The 17,129-nt window shown below is 37.9% G+C and overlaps 1 protein-coding gene across 4 annotated transcripts in view; it reads right to left on the bottom strand.

Moving 5' to 3' along the window:
• Nucleotides 1-4,613: 4,613 nt before the first annotated feature.
• Nucleotides 4,614-17,129, bottom strand: part of ELAVL2 (ELAV like neuron-specific RNA binding protein 2) — a 61,066-nt gene continuing 48,550 nt past the window's right edge. For 2 of the 4 annotated variants that reach the window (XM_009581918.1, XM_009581919.1), the window contains exons 4-7: nt 12,474-12,627; nt 9,724-9,949; nt 6,067-6,105; nt 4,614-5,580 (exon numbers count right to left, since the gene is read on the bottom strand). In XM_009581918.1, coding sequence (XP_009580213.1) covers nt 5,253-5,580; nt 6,067-6,105; nt 9,724-9,949; nt 12,474-12,627 — 747 coding nt within the window. In that variant the 3' untranslated portion in view covers nt 4,614-5,252. Of the gene's footprint in view, nt 5,584-6,066; nt 6,106-9,723; nt 9,950-12,473; nt 12,628-17,129 lie in introns of all 4 variants that reach the window. The other 2 variants (XM_009581915.1, XM_009581917.1) reach the window with 2 other exon arrangements.

Below are 17,129 nucleotides of genomic sequence, written 5' to 3'. Positions count from 1 at the left end.
AAAATGTCATGTTGACTTAAATTCGCTTATGTCTAGGAGTCACATGATAGAGTACATAAAATAAGAAATCAGATGTTTTATTAACTTTCTGCAGTTATGCTTGGTTTTTAGAGTGGCCTTACAAGTATAAAAAACTAGTAAGTTTTCCTTGTTCCCATTTATGTCTCAGAGCAGAATGTTGGTCAAAACCAGAAAATAGGAGAGTAGTTACAAGATAAGACAGTAATGCGTAAAGTTAGGCAACCTTTTAACCACTAAAGTCACTCATGTTGTTTTGAAGGTACCTGAAAGTTTATATTGCTTCCTCAATTTTTGTCAGTTACTAGAAGTGTGGGCAACAAGTCAAGCTTTTCAGATTAAAATAGCTCTTCACCCCGAAGGCAGACATCCCACATGTTATCACAGTGTACCTGTTCCACCTCCTCCCACCAAAAGACCCAATCTCTCCCCTAGCTTTGTTTTAAGTTGCTCGTCCCAGACGACCTCTGATGTGCTAGTACATCTGCTGGCCCAAAGCATTAGTCACCACAGCAGTAGTTTTGTAGACAGATGCCTCTACAGCAAACTTTAATTAGGAAAATTTCAGTGTAAAAATAGGGGCGTTCTTCTTGGTTTTGAGAAGCACACATTGAAATGTTGAAGTCCAAATGCCTCAACTGGGTAGACAAAGCCCAAAGTAAAAGAAGGTGCAAGCACAGTTGGATCAACAGTGCTGCCAGGGATGAAATAGCACAATCCCAGGCTATTATTTTACCCATGATGGCACATATCTTGAACTGTGCTCATTTCTCAAACTGTTATAGTAAAAAAAACCAAAAACTGAGATAACCTCTGCTAGTCATAAAATAAAGCCACAAATTTTTTGATAGTAAGTCCTAACTAGTTGCTGCTTTTCAAGATTTAACTTAAGTCACCATTCCTATACATTTAGTCACCTTCATACAGTGTGTGTGAAGTGACAATACAAAGGGAAATAGATTTTAAACATCAGTCAGGCCTGCTCAGCAATACAGGTAAGAGTATCCCAGACTTACCAGTACTTGATGACCCCTGGATGTTATGCCAACAAATACACACCATGTACAACCCCAATGGACAGCCATCTGCTTTAAAAAATGCATCTTTTTCATTCACATTGGGAAAATGCTGTCTTGCCAAAGGAAGGCTCTTCTAGACACAGGTGGGAACTTTACCTGTCACAGTTGATTTCACTGCATACATCTTTTGCAGAAGAGGCCACACAAGCCTCAAGCATGTTTCTGCAGTAATGAAGCTCTTCCACAAGTGCCCCAGCTAACGCTCATGTCCCCCAATTACAGCTCACCCTCTGCCAGGGTCATCCTTCCAGCTTGTCTTATCTACCACTGTTAGTACCACACAGATGTTTATAGACATTTCTGGAATTCTTACTATTTAGGTACAAAAGGAACTAGTCCTCCTCCACCATATTACATGAAGCAGTTTCACATTTTCTTCCTTGGCTTTGTCATAGAACTTTAATATAGTAAGAAAAGTACGACCTCTGTACAAATTTGCATCAGGTTCCCTCACTCATGAGCTCCAACTACCCAGAGGTGCTCAGCTACATATAACCGAATTTGTATCTTTCAGTACTGACCTTTCTTCTGGGCAACTGCACTTATAACTGAAAATTTTTAGTGTTGCTCCTTGACTGCCTGCTTATCTGCAGCTAACTCTCAAAATATAAGCAGTTTTGATTTTAAACTGAAGGCAGTTACATAAACACATTTTGTCCTTATTTCCATATAACAAAATAATTCAACTGTGGCTAGTTATACTGTACTCAAACTGGTGTAAGTTGAGAACTAAAACTATCCTTCCGTGAAAGAGCGCAAGCTGAACACACAGATGTCCCTGCTGGAATATGAACTCCAAATATAGCTCCTCATTTAATGCCAAGCACTGTGTCTTGCATCCTTTGATTACTCCAGCGATCAAAGAACGTAACCGCATAAAAAGTCACAGTACACACTATTTCTATAAGTAAATATAAAGAGTCAGTTTGTTAACACTGGTTATGACTGACATCTTGAGATACTATTATCTACGTGCGTTGTTCACAGACTTATGACCCCATCATCCCAGTAAACTTGACTCCATCACACTGTAGTGATGGGAGATGCTCCACACCACAACACATGCTACAAGGTGGTGTATCAAAAAACCTCACAGTAAAGATGTGAAAGAGAAGGTGAAGGAAAGCAGTTAAAAATAAAAGCTATACTGCATAAGCCACTTTTGGAATTGTATTCTCACTGTGGAAGTTCACTCTCATTCAATTGAGCAAAGTAAATGAATTTCGGAGTATATGTACTTTAGAAGGGCACGAGATAGTTGACTAGTTTTTAAAGAATTTCTTCAAGAGCTGGGAAGGGAAAAGAACAGCAAACTAAGATTAACTGAACATCCACTCAATAAATGGAGCCCAGAAATTAATGCAGTAATTAAACAGCAAATGGACATTGCAATAAAGAGTAAATCCTTCCCTTTCCTCTGTATTTATCCTAACACACTACAGCATTAACTTAGCTACACTGAATAGCGATCTGCTAGATAGACAATAAATTATTTTTTACTGAGTGTGTTTAATGACCCTCATTTATGATATCAGTCTAAGTAATGAGTGGTTCATATAAAACCAAAGTGAAAAGATTCTACACCAATTCTAAACATTAACAGAACTGGTACACAGCCCCACTGTCTTACCTCCTTGTTGGTAACCAGGATCCTAAGCTAAGTTAACAGGAGCTCGACAACTTTGTGGAAACCTTTCACTCAGATTGCTTACCCATTAAAGCAGAGGACAATATGGTAAAGGACCTCCTCGTGACACTGTTTTCCCTTCAACTTTGTTTATTGATGTACTGAACATGAAAAAGTACAAAGGATCCAAACACAAAAGAAAACATGTACAACCTCTTAAATACTCAACAGAATATATTTTCTATTCCAACAGATGTGAATTAAGTCATACTATACAACTTCAAATAAATACCAGCCTTATATTTTACTAAGTGCTCTGATAAACACTGTAAAGTGAAGCCCAATTTACATGCCTTCTCATCAATGCCGTTAGTTGCTACAGTAGTATAGGAAAGAAGCATGTAGCTACTGTTTTCCCCACATTGGAAAGTTTGTGATTTCTATAGTATATACAATTTTTAATGCAGAGGATTAGCCTTAACAATCTAAATGCACCTAAGAATGAGGAAGTGCTCAGGAAGCCAATTGATTTTTGAATAGCATTGAGTGGGTCAGCATGAAAACTCGCTTATTCACTTTAGCACGCGCTTCACAGTATATGTACTGTACTATACTGAAAAATTTATAACTACAATTTAAAAGAATAAGAACCAAAAGCAACTGCAAAGATAGTGTACAACTATGTTATGCATAGAACATTGCTTTTTCTAAGGGGAAGCATATGAGCATCTCAGTTTATACAAAAAGCAGGACGTAACTACGTAGTTGTCAGTGCATCCTGGTGAAGGCATCAAACCCTCAGCTTTTTTTTAAAAATTTAATTATAAGCTAGATGCTAATCAGAAAATATTCTGTATTTTTTTTTCTTAAATTTCTTCAATACATGGTAAAGACTTTTTCTATTTCCCCAAATAGTGATTTAAGCATCATACAAAGTTAAATTTCAATAGCATACAGGTATTTATGGGTTTTGTATGAAAAATGTAAGGAAATTTGTTCAAAACCTATGATTATACTCGTTTTTTTACCACAAACATATTTATAAACAAAAATGTAGCATCACCATAAACAGCTGAAGCTAGACTATCTACAGACAAAAATAGCAACAGATCTGATGCACTGTAAATTCAAGTCCTCAGGACAACAAAAATGAATAAGCAGACCTCAAGTAACAATGTTAATGCCATTTACAAAGAAAAAAGTCATACAAAAACATTCAAAATTGAACATCACTTGGCATGTAACTTAAAAAATAAACTAAAATCAAAATCAGCTGAAAGGTTCGTAACTCAAGGTCTTATTTACATTACACAAAGCTCAGGTGTTAGCCTTGAACATAACTTTCAAAATACCTCCAAATATACCCAACTCAGGCCACTTCTGCTGATTTGCTACTGTGCAAACCATGCTCAATGTCTTTTCTTAAGACAAAACAATTCTTCAAACAATAGCAAGTACATCACTAAACACCATGAGCTCTATCTGAAGGGAATTCTTTAGGAAGAACAGATTTTTTTTCCCCCATCTCTCAGTATTTTAAGTTTCCTGCTTGCTCTTATATTCTTTTTTTAAATTTTCATTTGTTTCAAAATCACAAATTAATGTGAGCCACCTATCACTTAATAACCAGGATGATCAAAGACCCCACTGATGATTACAAAAATGAAACCAACAGTGCATCCCATTGACTCTACTTCTTAATACAAAGGTCTCAAAAGTATTTCTACGTCATAAATCTTTCTAAATCTTCCCCAACAATTGCAAATTTCCTGGTAAGTTTTAAAAGCTCACTAGGTGTCATATGAAGAGATTTCTCAAAGTATTCAAGTCAAAATATTTGTTCCAGGACCAGTAAAAAGTTTCTCCAAATTTTTTTTTTTTTTTTTTTATAAAAATAGATGCTTTTTTAAACCCACATCAAAGAGGCTCTTATCTCTTTGGCAAGGTACTGCTTTACGAAAAGTTCTCCAGTATTCTTACAATAAGCTTTTATAATGTGTTCCCATTCCCCAACCCAAATGATAATTACAAAATAAATACTGCTTATAACTTTATAAATAAAATGTAAACTTCAAATACTTTTTTTGAACAACAAAACAGCAATGCATTATAATGTAAATCAAACACAAGGCAAATCAAGAAATAACAAAAAAAACAACTTAAGAAGTATAACACAAAGCCTCAATATTTACTCATAGGTTAAAGGCAGTCATGTAAAAAGAAAAAACTTCTTCCCTTAGCTGAAACATTTTAAAAGGTCCACCTTCTTCAAAGAAGGCAATAGAATATGCATTGTGACAGGTAAAAAACCTGTACCTCTTGTCAATACTCAAACACAAAAGATATTTAAGAAGTTTTAATTCAAATATTAGCAATAAAAAATCTCACATATTCTTAGGATGCTAAGTAGTCATTTTATCCCCATTTCCACACTGGCATACAACAAAGGCATTTACTAATGCATAAAGCTTCTTGTAAATTGCCTTTGTTGTATAGTTTTCATGTATTAATGCACTGAGAATAACTTGTTAGGCTTTGTGCGTTTTGTTTGTTTTGAAGGAGACCTGCAATACTCTGTCCCCAAGGCGGTATCCATTCAGGCTGGCTATTGCCATAGCTGCCTCATCATAGTTTGTCATAGTCACAAATCCAAAACCTTTGCACTTGTTGGTGTTAAAGTCACGGATGACCTTCACATTGGTTACTGCTCCGAAGGGTCCAAACATTTGCCAGAGGATACTCTCATCAGCATCAGGGGCCAAGTTGTACACAAAAATGCACCATCCAGTTCCTGCATGTCCAGGGATATTAATTCCAGCCAAACTGGTCATTCCATCAATGGTCATTGGAGGAAACCTACTAAAGAACGGGGGAAACAAAACAGAATCAATGAAGTAGCTGTTCACAGAAAATCCCAGCAAAGAAATTCCAAAATAAAAAAAGAAAATGATACAGGGCTTTTCACAGCATGAACATGTTGGCCATACTAATAAGGTAACGTTGCAAGTATTTCCTCCCCGCCCCCCAACCGCACAAATACTATGTACAATACTATACACAAGTAGGGGGAACAGTGCTGGGTCTGTCTGAAATGAAGTAACATAGAAAAACAAAGGAAAAGCATGCTATAAGACCACTGAGGATTAGTAAGTCATTTTAAACAGGAATTCCACGGAACTGCCACAAAAGGTTTGTCTCTTTCATGCCCAATGCACCGAAATGAACAATTTCAGCTGAAGTCGCAACATGCAAAAATCCAACGTAAGTCTTACTGAAAATGTCAGAGTACACAAAATACTTAACAATAATTTGGTTATTATGAACCTAATAGTCCTTTATTACCTCTTTACTCCATAAGCCATGTTGAGCAGATTGTCCAACCTGCAAAACATTTAGCAAAGTATTCAGTCTTCAGACTTTTCCACCCTTTAATCTTAAGGAAACTTGGTATATTATTGCCACATCCCTTGCACTGTACAGAACCCTCATGCAAAGTTAAAGTATCACCACTGAAAGAGCTGTGGCACCTTATCACAGTGTGTACACCTGACACAGTTAGTGAATACAAAATGAATGTTCTTGTGTAGTATCCACAACCACAAATAGTTCAGTTTAGAAAGTGCACCACTACCACAAGTTTAGCCTAAGTCAAATACTGTTGGCATAAAGGTACAGCCAGTGACCACCTCAGTGAAATTTTCCAGATTACTAACTTGTTTTGGATGAAGACTTTACTGAGGCTTCTGACAGTTTGCTGACATGGATACCCAGACAGACACAGGGTTTTGGCGCAGTACCAAATGTTAGAATATGAACTGCAAAAAAGATTTTTCATTTTCCTATTCTTTTCCAAAATGAAGTGTTTTTAGAATATATACACACACATATTAGACTGTCAGCTTTCTCCATGTATTTCTTCCCTCAGCTTCCCCCAAGCTGCTAAACTGTAGTATGCAACCACAAATCTAAAGCCTTTGGAATTACCTAGCCAATACCCGAAACATGCAGTGCCTACCAATCCTATTAATCTTATTCCCGAAGTCCCTTAAAGTGCTTTTCTAAGAAAATGTCTGCCCTAAAGAAGCTCTGGTTTCTTCCTGGCAAGGCCCATACATGTGAAGAGAAAGTCTTGTTAAAGGTTCTCTTCAGGACTCCACAAAATAATGAGCTTAGGTAAAAAAAGTACACTTGATTTAGTTTTTAGCTTACAGATCTGTACTTTATTGTGATTTCTGTCCAATAATGAGCTATAGGATTTAAAAGAACCATTACTGGTATACAGAATCCAAACTCAAGTGCTGCAACAGTGTAACTATACTTGTGCACAAAAAGCTTGAAGAAAAAATACTTGGTCTTGTTTGCAGTTAAGTAAAGATCTCAAACTACAAGAGCATTATGATTCTGCAGTGAGCAGGGTTTACGGGATGCACTGACAAGAAAGCAAGTCACTGAACCCCTAAAAGAGCAGAAAAGAGGAAATTAAAAAATGCCTGACTACTATCGGTAGACTTAGTGTGGATGACAGAGGTCTACTGGCATTAACATTTGGGGGTAGACAGGAAGGTGAAGAGTTCCAGAAACACCACCACTTACAGGTCCTTGCTGTAGAGCAATAGGCTGAGGATTTCATACAGTAATTGTATCACTGAAACAGTTTTCATTGGTTACCTGCACGACTTAAAAATATTCTGGAATAATTCTCAGGGGCATTCACTGGACAATTTTTAAAGACGCTTTAAGTTACACATCCTACAGAAACTGAGGAACAATAATATATAGCTGCTTTTCAAAGTCCAGTTCAAGATTTTTCTTAATAAAAAAAAGAAGCATTGTAGTGGTCCTATTGTTCTACGCTACTAAAGTTTATGCTGACTCTGTTTTCAGGCCTCTGTCAACCGTTAACAGAGACAGGGCAACTGCATCAGGTAATCCTGTCTAAAATGTCAACAGCTAAGATTTCTTGCATGTGCAAGGCATGAAATACCTGAAGCAGCAGTGCAATCTGAACTATGTAGTCAGCAACAGAGCTGGAATGCTGCAACAACAGCAAAGCAAAGACCTAAAAACCCAAAAGAGACAGACTTCCATTTACAGTTATAAAAGTTTAAAATTTGGCAAGGCTCTCTCTTTTAGAGAAGAAACAGAAGCCTGAAGGCCTTCCCAAAAAAATTATTTAAAAAAAAAAATCTAATTTTGTCTGCAACCCTAGTTTACCCTTTGACCAGTCAGTTCAACCTTATTTTTCCTTCTATATCGATAAAAGTGAGAAAGATTTTACTCTCCCTCCTATTCACTACAGTCTTGGTACCTACTCAGTGCTTTTTGTTACCATTATACTTTCAAGTGGAGCAAATCTCGGTATCTCTGATGGTTGTTTCAGGCATCACTTTACACTTAGTATCTCAGGGGAAAAAAACGTTCCAGTGAAATTTAAATGGGCATTCATAAAAATACACTTCCGTTTTAAATTAAAAAAAAAAAAAAATCACAATTAATCAAATAAAATTTTTAAGTTTCAAAGCCTAATGTTGCAGGACAGGAATAGCCTACTGTAATTACTTAACTGCAAAGAACTTTAGGTCCTATCCAAAGAAAAAACCTCCTGAAGTTGGAGAATTTTTACAAATCATGATAGATCTACCTGGAGTATCGGTTAAATACAGATGCTATCCCAGCCAATACCAGATCAATACCAAACACAGCTGAGTACCTGGGAACAAGTGCACTCAGAAGAGCTCAAGGAGTCAGCAGACCAGACTTGCCAGAATATGTTGAATGCTGTAACACACAGGCTGTACAACAGCTCCCTCCTGATCTTATGTCATATAATGCACCTGGGTTCACCTGCAAGTGCAACTTCTGCCCCTATGCTCTCTCTATGGAACAATGGCAAACCTACTTTTAATCAATATTCAGCACACTATTTAAATTACTTCCCTAAGAAATGGTAAGAAAATCAACCAAATAATGAATAAAATTGGTTATCCCTTCCCTTAGGGCAGAAAGCCTACTCTAGTGCTGACCTTCACACCTGTCAAACACTTGCAGCACATAAGGCTGAAAAGCTGAAAAGAAGAAGAATTCAGAAGTTCTGCCAGAAGTGCAGACCATGAACTCTGAATGTTTGGCCTAAAAGCGACAGTAGCCAATGCAGAACTTTTGAAGTTTGGTATATTCTCTTTGAAGCAAACTGCCAGCTGATTTTATTTCTTGAAAAATAAAATAGAAACTGTTTGAGTATATTACTTTTTAACACATTCCAGTCACGCAGTCCAGGGGCAGAGGGTGGGAAGAAATGATCAAAACCACTGAAAAAAATCCGAGGTACTCATGAATGTAGATAATACCATATTTGTTTTACTTTGTTCTCACCATCTGTCCTTTTCAATACACTAAATATCACAGGGAACTGTATGGCTGTAGTTTCAACATGACGGGAACATACATCCGCAAAAAACACATGCAGAAAATATTTGAATAATCTTCATTACAAAAGTTTGTAATAAGAGAAGACAAAGTGTGGCATGCAGGATTTAGACAACTGACTAGGAAAACACTGAAAGCCAGAATGGGGAGAAAAGATAGGGGGTGGGGAAGAGGAGGCTGGCTGGCATGCCATATGGCTAAGAAGAAAATTGAATTGCTTAGGTCGATGTTAACTGAATCAACTTGCGCATTAATCAACAATAATCTAGGAAATTAAAAATAACCTTTAAAAAGGGATTTTTTTTTTTTTAGTGACTGTGTAGAAGAGAAAGATGTCATCTCAGTTTAACTCTAAGTAGGTTTATTAGATACTGAAATGCTATCAATAGGATGGAAAGTGTTTTTGCTTTTAGCTGTATTGCAGGAGTATAGCTGAAGTTCAACATTTTCATGTGTTTCCTTCACACACAGAAATCAGACAAGCAGGGAAAGGAAAGAGCAGAGGGAAAAAACCAGGCCCATGGAAACACGTGGCTTCCAGCACAGTTGCACACAATTATGTATTTGACTTACCTAAAACGTTGAGCCTGCTGAGCTAGAGGTGCCGGATACCTTCTGTTTGGAGAATGGTACAGCTGGGAAAGGATGGCCTGATTGGTTTTTTGGCTTGGATTGTTAGCAAACTTTACAGTGATGGGCTCTGTGGCACCTGGAGGTTTCTGGCCATTCAAGCCCTTGATAGCTTCTTCTGCTTCAATTCGCTTGTCAAACCGGATAAACCCCACTCCCCTTGATACCCCTGCACACGGTGAAGGAAGCATATAATAATTAATTCAGAGACTCTGGAATGTTAGATGCTAACATTGGATTTCCATAGCCAATTGCTATGTTAATGGCTAATTGCTGTGAACACGTGATAATTTTGATCTTATTAGAACTGAGCTTTTGCTCAAAGTAGTAAGACTTTTCAACTGTAATTTTTTTTTTTTTTTTTTTAAATTTAACTGACATACGATACCTTGTGTAGAAAGCTTGGAAGGTTGAGGGAAAACACAGTGGAGACTTAAACGTAGTGAGCCAAAGGGTAATTCTGAAACAAAGTGATTTTGGGAGGGGATGGAGGTGAACCCAGAACCAGCTGCACTGTAACCTCTGTTCAGTTCATGCTACTCTGTAGTATCTAAATTCACAGAAATTCTGTAAATAGCTTAGTCATCTGCTCCCTAGCAGCAAGAAATGGCTTATGCTTTCTGCAGCACCCCTTGAAGATCCCTTTGGAGCAAATATGCTGAGAGGACAAAGAATGGAATGCAGGTTCTAGATTGTAGTAATGGGAATTATGGCCCTGTTTTAACAGTCCATGGTTACCTCTAAGTAAAAGATTCCGTTTCAGCACACCACTACACTTTTGTAGGTGTTATTTTTCAAGGGAACTTTTCTTGGGCCATAGATTCTTCCTTGGTATAGAAACATCAAAGACAACATGCGAGGGGATCAGCAAGTGTTTATGGAAGGCCTTAGGAACATCGCACCTCAAAAACTTATACTGTGGTTTAAATATAAACAGACCGAGGTGTCAATACTTGAACCAATTAACATTAAAGCTATTACAGCTAACACTAGTTAGTTGCATGCTTTCCTGTAATACTCTTAAATCCATTTAGAGGCCCCTTATATTTTGGTTCATGAATAAACAGACAAGTTAGACACTTGTCCTCACTTGAGAAAGACATTAATGACAGGAAATGTATTCTGTTCATAAACAATGACAATTTAAACCATCAAAATAACAATGAGCAAGCCTAAGAAAGCTTTAAAGAGACAAACGTCACAGCTTCAACTTTGCATTTTTCATCTGTCAGTTTGTGTCACAACCTTATTATTCATATCATGAGTCTACCTCTTTCAAATTACTAAGAAGGAGGAGGGAAGAAAGCTTAAACCTGAACAACAGTCTATGCCAGAGAACTACTGTGCACCTACTAGGATTTATGAGTACTTAGAATTACAGTACACATTTAAAAGTTTAATTACATTTACTTATTTGGCCCATTTGTCAAATCCCACCATTTCTACACAGGAATATACTGGAACATACTGTAAACAGCTATTTATTGCATAAAGACTGGAAATCTGACCTGCAAATCTGCTGCTTCTGCAAGTCACTATTTGGCCTTTCGCTTTCCTTTTCTTCCCTCTCTACACTCTCACCAACTCACACTATTAAAACACCCCGTAAGTATTATGTGTCAATATTGAGATTTGTGTTAACATAACGGAATTGCAAAGTAGGTCCTCTATAGGTCAGCCAAATGTCAAACACTGGCGTGCACAAGCCTTTCAAAGTAAGACCTCTTGAAAACTTCATGACCTCCTACAGCTGAAAGCTTGTTGTCACCCACAATGACGTGCGACTTTGAAAAAGTACAACTATAAAAAAAATCCACACTAGCTTATTATTCAGGGCATAATTATGTGAGTAAATGAATTCTTCTGCCCCACACCCCTACCTTTTTGGAAAGATGAGAATTTGGAGAGCCCTGCTCCTTTGTATTTTGCATTGCACACTCAATACTTCTGTCACATACTTGGCATTTCACTTGATCGCTTATTTTTGGAACAGGCCTGCTGGAAGCAGGGAGGCAGCAAATTATAAAGCTCCTCAAGATCAGCCATTTGAGCCAGCAAAACCACATGTATTGCTGTCCAAGCCTGAAAAGTAACCCCAGAGTGTCACTGACACCCACTCTCTGGTTAAGACACATACTGTGACAATGCAACTAACCTGCTAGAGCTTAGTTCTTTAAGGTACTGCTAAGCACAGAACCTATCTGCACCTGAGGAACTCAGAGTTCACGTCCTTCAGTGTGCCCAAAGTTAATGAGGCAACCTTGAAACCAGTCTTAGCAGCAATTACCAGTCTGGGTCTTTTGTAATCCTAGCCTCGGAGAACCAGCTGTGCATTTCTGCATAAAATTTTATTTTTATAAAAAAGTGTTCAACAGCATTTCATAAGGCACATAGGGACTATTTTCATGCAGCAGCTTGGAAAGGAAGATTATAGCAGCTGTAAATTTATTACAAGCCATAAAACAGGCTTCAAACCTGCACCTTCAGGTTGGAAATGACTCAAGCTGGCTCAGTACACTCCACAATCTATTTTTGTCCATGCATATTTATGAACAATTCCAGCAGAAAATTGCATTTTCTGGCCTACATACACCTTTCACACATTCTAGAGACAAGACTATTGTACTGAAAGGTGAAATATTTCTTAAACTGCCAGTCCAAAAGTGAGAGGAAGTGCAAAACTGCCTACTTACCAGTGACTTGGTCAACCAAGATACGAGAAGTAATAATGCGTCCGTATTGAGAAAAGAGCTGTTCCAGTTCTTTCTGGGTCATCGTTTTTGGAAGTCCACTAACATACAAATTTGCATCTCTGATAGAAGCCGAACTTGGTCGCGCATAGGAAACCTTAGGAAAAAGAAAGTAAAAAAACACGGAAATCAAACACTAGCTGAAGTAGGACAGCGTCATTTGTTCTGAGACATTGAAACATCTTTAAGGGCAGCCAGAAAAGTTACCTTGTAAAGCCAGTTAAGTCTTTTTTTTTGGTGCTGGCTTCCGTAAAAACACTGAAGGAATGCAACATAGACCACGCAGCAGAGCCTAGCTACATGAACTCATATATAATTTATGGAGTACTTTCAAGTAAAGGAGAAAAGCTAGGTACACACTCCTGCATGCCTTGGTGGAGAAAAAGTGTTCTCAGTTAGCTTGCAATAGATTAAAAAGACAAATTCAAGAAGGTCCAAGAATGTTTTCCTTCTAATTATCATTAAAAGGCATTAAAAAACACAAGGAATAAAGATTTCACTTTGATATCTAGGTCAAAACACAGAAAGACAGGCCAAAGCACTTAGAGGTTTGGAAGTGTACAAAGGGCACAGCACTTGAAAAACCATGTGTTGAGCTTGCTATCAAGTGACACACAATCATTCATGAGGTCAAGATAAACTCTCCTACATCATTTTTATAAGCCTAAGAATGAATGGCAGAAGTAGGAATGCAACTTGCATTTTGGCTGTTCAGAAGCTTGTGAATTTCTGCAACACAGAGGTCTTACAACTAAATGCCAAGTAACAGTGAGTTTCTCAGGTCCTTTTGGACAGTTTTTACCTGCTGCCTCAAAGTGCCAGTCAGAAATATTTTATTAAGACTATCAATTAGATTCCTCAACCCTTAGACACATGCTACAAAAATAGCATGTTGAAGAGTTCGGTACCTCCCACTGAAGTCTGTTCAAGTGGTTTATCCTTATTACAGGAAAGATTAGAACAGAACATCCATGCTTGTGGAACAGGACAGGAAAAAATACTTCATTTGGGGTTTCCACTGTACACAGAAGGTAAAAAAGAGCCTCAAGAAGTGGTCAGATTTATCTCCTTTCCTTCCCTCCCTGCAATGCAGGATCAGACAATTCTGGGCAGCTGGAACTTAACTCTCATGTATCTTTTGCCTAATCCTTTTACATTTCTTTTCAAATTCACCCCTGTCTCACTTCCATGCAGATCAGCAGACTCTTTAAGTGGAAGCAAAACAAAAAAGGCAATTGAGATAGAACTACAGAGACTAAACAAGCAGTACCCTGAACACTGCTGCAATAGTTCAACGTTCTACCCAGAGACTTTGTGCAATGTATCTTCCAAAGCTGGCTGAACAGGGCTGACATACAAAACTTGTAAAGATAACACAATATCCAACATAGAGCCCTGCGAGCCACAGTGCCTTGCTCTTTTAACGTGAGAGACACACAAGAGCTAAAGACCTGTGTTCAAAGTGTTTGTCTTCTGATCTCCCACACAGGCAGCTGGGAAAAACCTCAGCTTTTTCTCCTAATTTACTTCTTTTTGTGAAGATGTGCAAATTTAATTGTAGTAGAAAAGCTGCCAGTGTCCATTTTTAATGACAGAATTTCCCAGTTTCCATACAGGTTGTTTCAACTCCAGTAAAGCCACACTGAAGTTTATTTTCCACTGGAGCTGAGCCTACTGAACTGAAGATTACTTAGTCCTCTTTCTTCTACATGCCCCCTCAATTTTTTATATTATTAAAAACATGCACTAGGGAACTGTCCACAGAAGAGCTCATGAAAATTACCACCATCAAGCTGCCAGGTAGACAGCCACAGACCCGTTAGCAAAAATGGATTCAGTGTCTATGATGCTAAGTGTAAAAAAACCAATCAACCAAAAAAAGACCCCACCAAATACTAAAAAAATATTCCTGACATCTGGTCATGGCAGGAATCTGCTATTTGACTCTGGACAAATCTTTCCACCTCAGCTTCCCATGTCACAGAGACTTCTTCTATAATCCAGTCATATACACTGACAATGGGTATTTTCCAATAAGTTAAAAGTTTTGGTTTCTTTTTTTTTTCCCCCTTTAAAAAATACCTCTGATCTTTCTTGTGATTTTTTCAAGATGCAGTGTGAACAGAAAGTAGTAGATCATTTTGTAGACTAGCTGGGAATTGATAAGTTAGATTTTCTATTTTGACTTGATTCGTGCCATTTAAGACAGTCAACATGGGATTATTCCTAAAAGACAGTATCAACTACTAGCTAGAGTCAGATTCACACAGCAGGAGTGTTCAGGACTTAAGTGCCTGTAACCTGCCATAGGAAGCCTCTCTAATTATTAGAATTGTAGTAGTAAAAAGTGATTATGGCTATTTTGCAGCATCATGAGTAATTTATCCATATACTATGCAGCACCACTTTAAATTACAGCAATGATGGGATCTCGTAAATTACTGGAAACAAGACACCAGACAATAGATGTTACAAGAACAGCAGTCATGTTCCTGCACATGAAAGAATACTTGATTCTCAAGAGCCTTTCACAAGGTAGATGAGAAATTTAACAGGTCCTTCAGGAAAGCCAAATATATAATTCTGATTTCTTAAAACTTGCTAGAGTAGATTCAATACTGAAGTCCAAACCTCATCAGCAACATTAGCTCTTTCAGAGGAAGAAAGCAGAGACCCTACTGTTGTACCATTTTGCTGTTTTTGTTTAACTAACCATGCCCTTTCTTTAGATGAGTATTTGCAAAGTCAAGGATGACAAGTACCAGTGGAACTACATAATTAAAGATGAGGGGAAAGCACAGTCTTGCAAGTCAGACAGAGAAGAGGAATCAAGACTTCAGCTACCAGCTGTATGGCAGATGCTGACGCAGCTGGGTCAAGAGACTGATTTTGCCAGTTCTGTGCTGAAGGGTTTAACACCGAAGTTTTGTAAAAACTTTCTTCTTGAAGTGGTAAATCTGCTACCATTATATGGCTGTGCAGCCAAAGCCCAGTACTTGCAAGTTGTGTTTGAAACGAAATTTTTTTTTTTATTCTGTATATTCAACCCTCACACTATATACCCCCATATTTGAAAGAACAGTTTCTAGATCTTGAATTATTTTCCTACTCTTCTACAGGCAAAAGTATACACCTATGATATTCCCAGATACAGAAAGTCTGCACAAAGTGAGAGGTAAGCTGCATCAGAGACAGAAAAACAGAGAGTAAAGCTTACCTGCATTCAGCCAAAGAAGCAAGGACAAGCAAGTTTTCTACCCAAGAGGTAGAAAAATACAACAGCTAAGGAATGAAAGAACTTGCCCAACTTGCCCACTTGGCTATGAGCTGCTTTAAGAAATACAGCTCCATGCCACACTTGGCAGGATGACCCTAAGGAGACCCACGGCCAGAGAACGGAGACAGACTGCCTGGGGGACAGGACTAGACACAAAATGCTGAATTATCAAAACCAAGCAGTTCTGAACACCTAAGTAAATGTTTGTTTTCAAAAGGAACCCTTCCACCCCCTACCCCCGACCCCCCCAAATTTAACTCTACGTGGTAGGAGAGCAGAGCAACAAAGTCCATTTTGTAACTGAACACAATGGACTGTTATTAAAGTGTGAAGTATTAATGTAAAATGACACCAACAGAAGCAGGGGAGGACAGGCACTACTTATAGATAAACTAGATGTACAGCTGCATGCGTCACTGGCACATCTCAATTTCACCTGTCAGTTTTTAATTCTCTCTGGAATTGAGATATACTGAAAACTGTTCTATCCAGTCCTATTTAAGCTGTCAGATGCAATTTTTTCTTTCCATATGTATTTGGTCAGGTCCTCTGGAGAGAAGTCAGAATTCCTGGGAGTGACCATCAGCTAAAGAAGGAAGAAAAAACAATGACTTACCTTTATATTTAACAAGAAAGCTATGCAACTGCTGGTGAAACAACGTTTCACTGAGAAACTCAAAAAACCGCCATGGTTTGCTGGAGATTAAGGAGGTATTGTGGACTTTATGTTAGCTTTGAACTCAGGTAAGTACCTGTTACTAAGCTGTTTTGTAAGCATGTATACTTGCAAGCAATCGGAACAGACATTGCAGAATGTAAGCCTCACAAACTCCTTTCAAACAGGATAAAAGAAGTCTGTATGAATAGAAGATACCAAAGGCCTGCCAAAACCCCTAAGCTGAACTTTATGGTGATACTGTTTTCCTAGTCTCCAAATTATCGAGACTTTGCTCTAGAAGTACTTCTGTAGATATTGATAGATTAAATAGCTCCATTTTCTAAGCAATCTAATGCAGTAATTGGACTTGCTCTCTAGCCACCCACTGCTAACTGTCAAAGTCATTCTGATTCAACACATTAGAATAAAACTGAGGAAGTACAATGTAAGCAGAAATAAGAGAGTTGCGTTCTTTTTGAAGAGAGAAGGATACACATATAAAAAGCAAAGAAAAACCTTAAGTTAAATAAGTGACCTGTGAGGCAATGCTTAATATATAAAACTTCTTTCCCTCCTGGTCAGTGATGCTAAGGTAGGCTAGAAGCAAATAACTAATTCACAAGGTCTGCCTGATCTGCAATTCAAGTTCATTGAATTGAAGAGA

Source organism: Fulmarus glacialis, unplaced genomic scaffold (genome assembly GCF_000690835.1).
Source record: "Fulmarus glacialis isolate BGI_N327 unplaced genomic scaffold, ASM69083v1 scaffold8047, whole genome shotgun sequence".
NCBI classification, from domain to species: domain Eukaryota; kingdom Metazoa; phylum Chordata; class Aves; order Procellariiformes; family Procellariidae; genus Fulmarus; species Fulmarus glacialis.
Note: the sequence above shows the minus strand (reverse complement) of the source record. Positions and strands in the feature narration are given on the sequence as shown.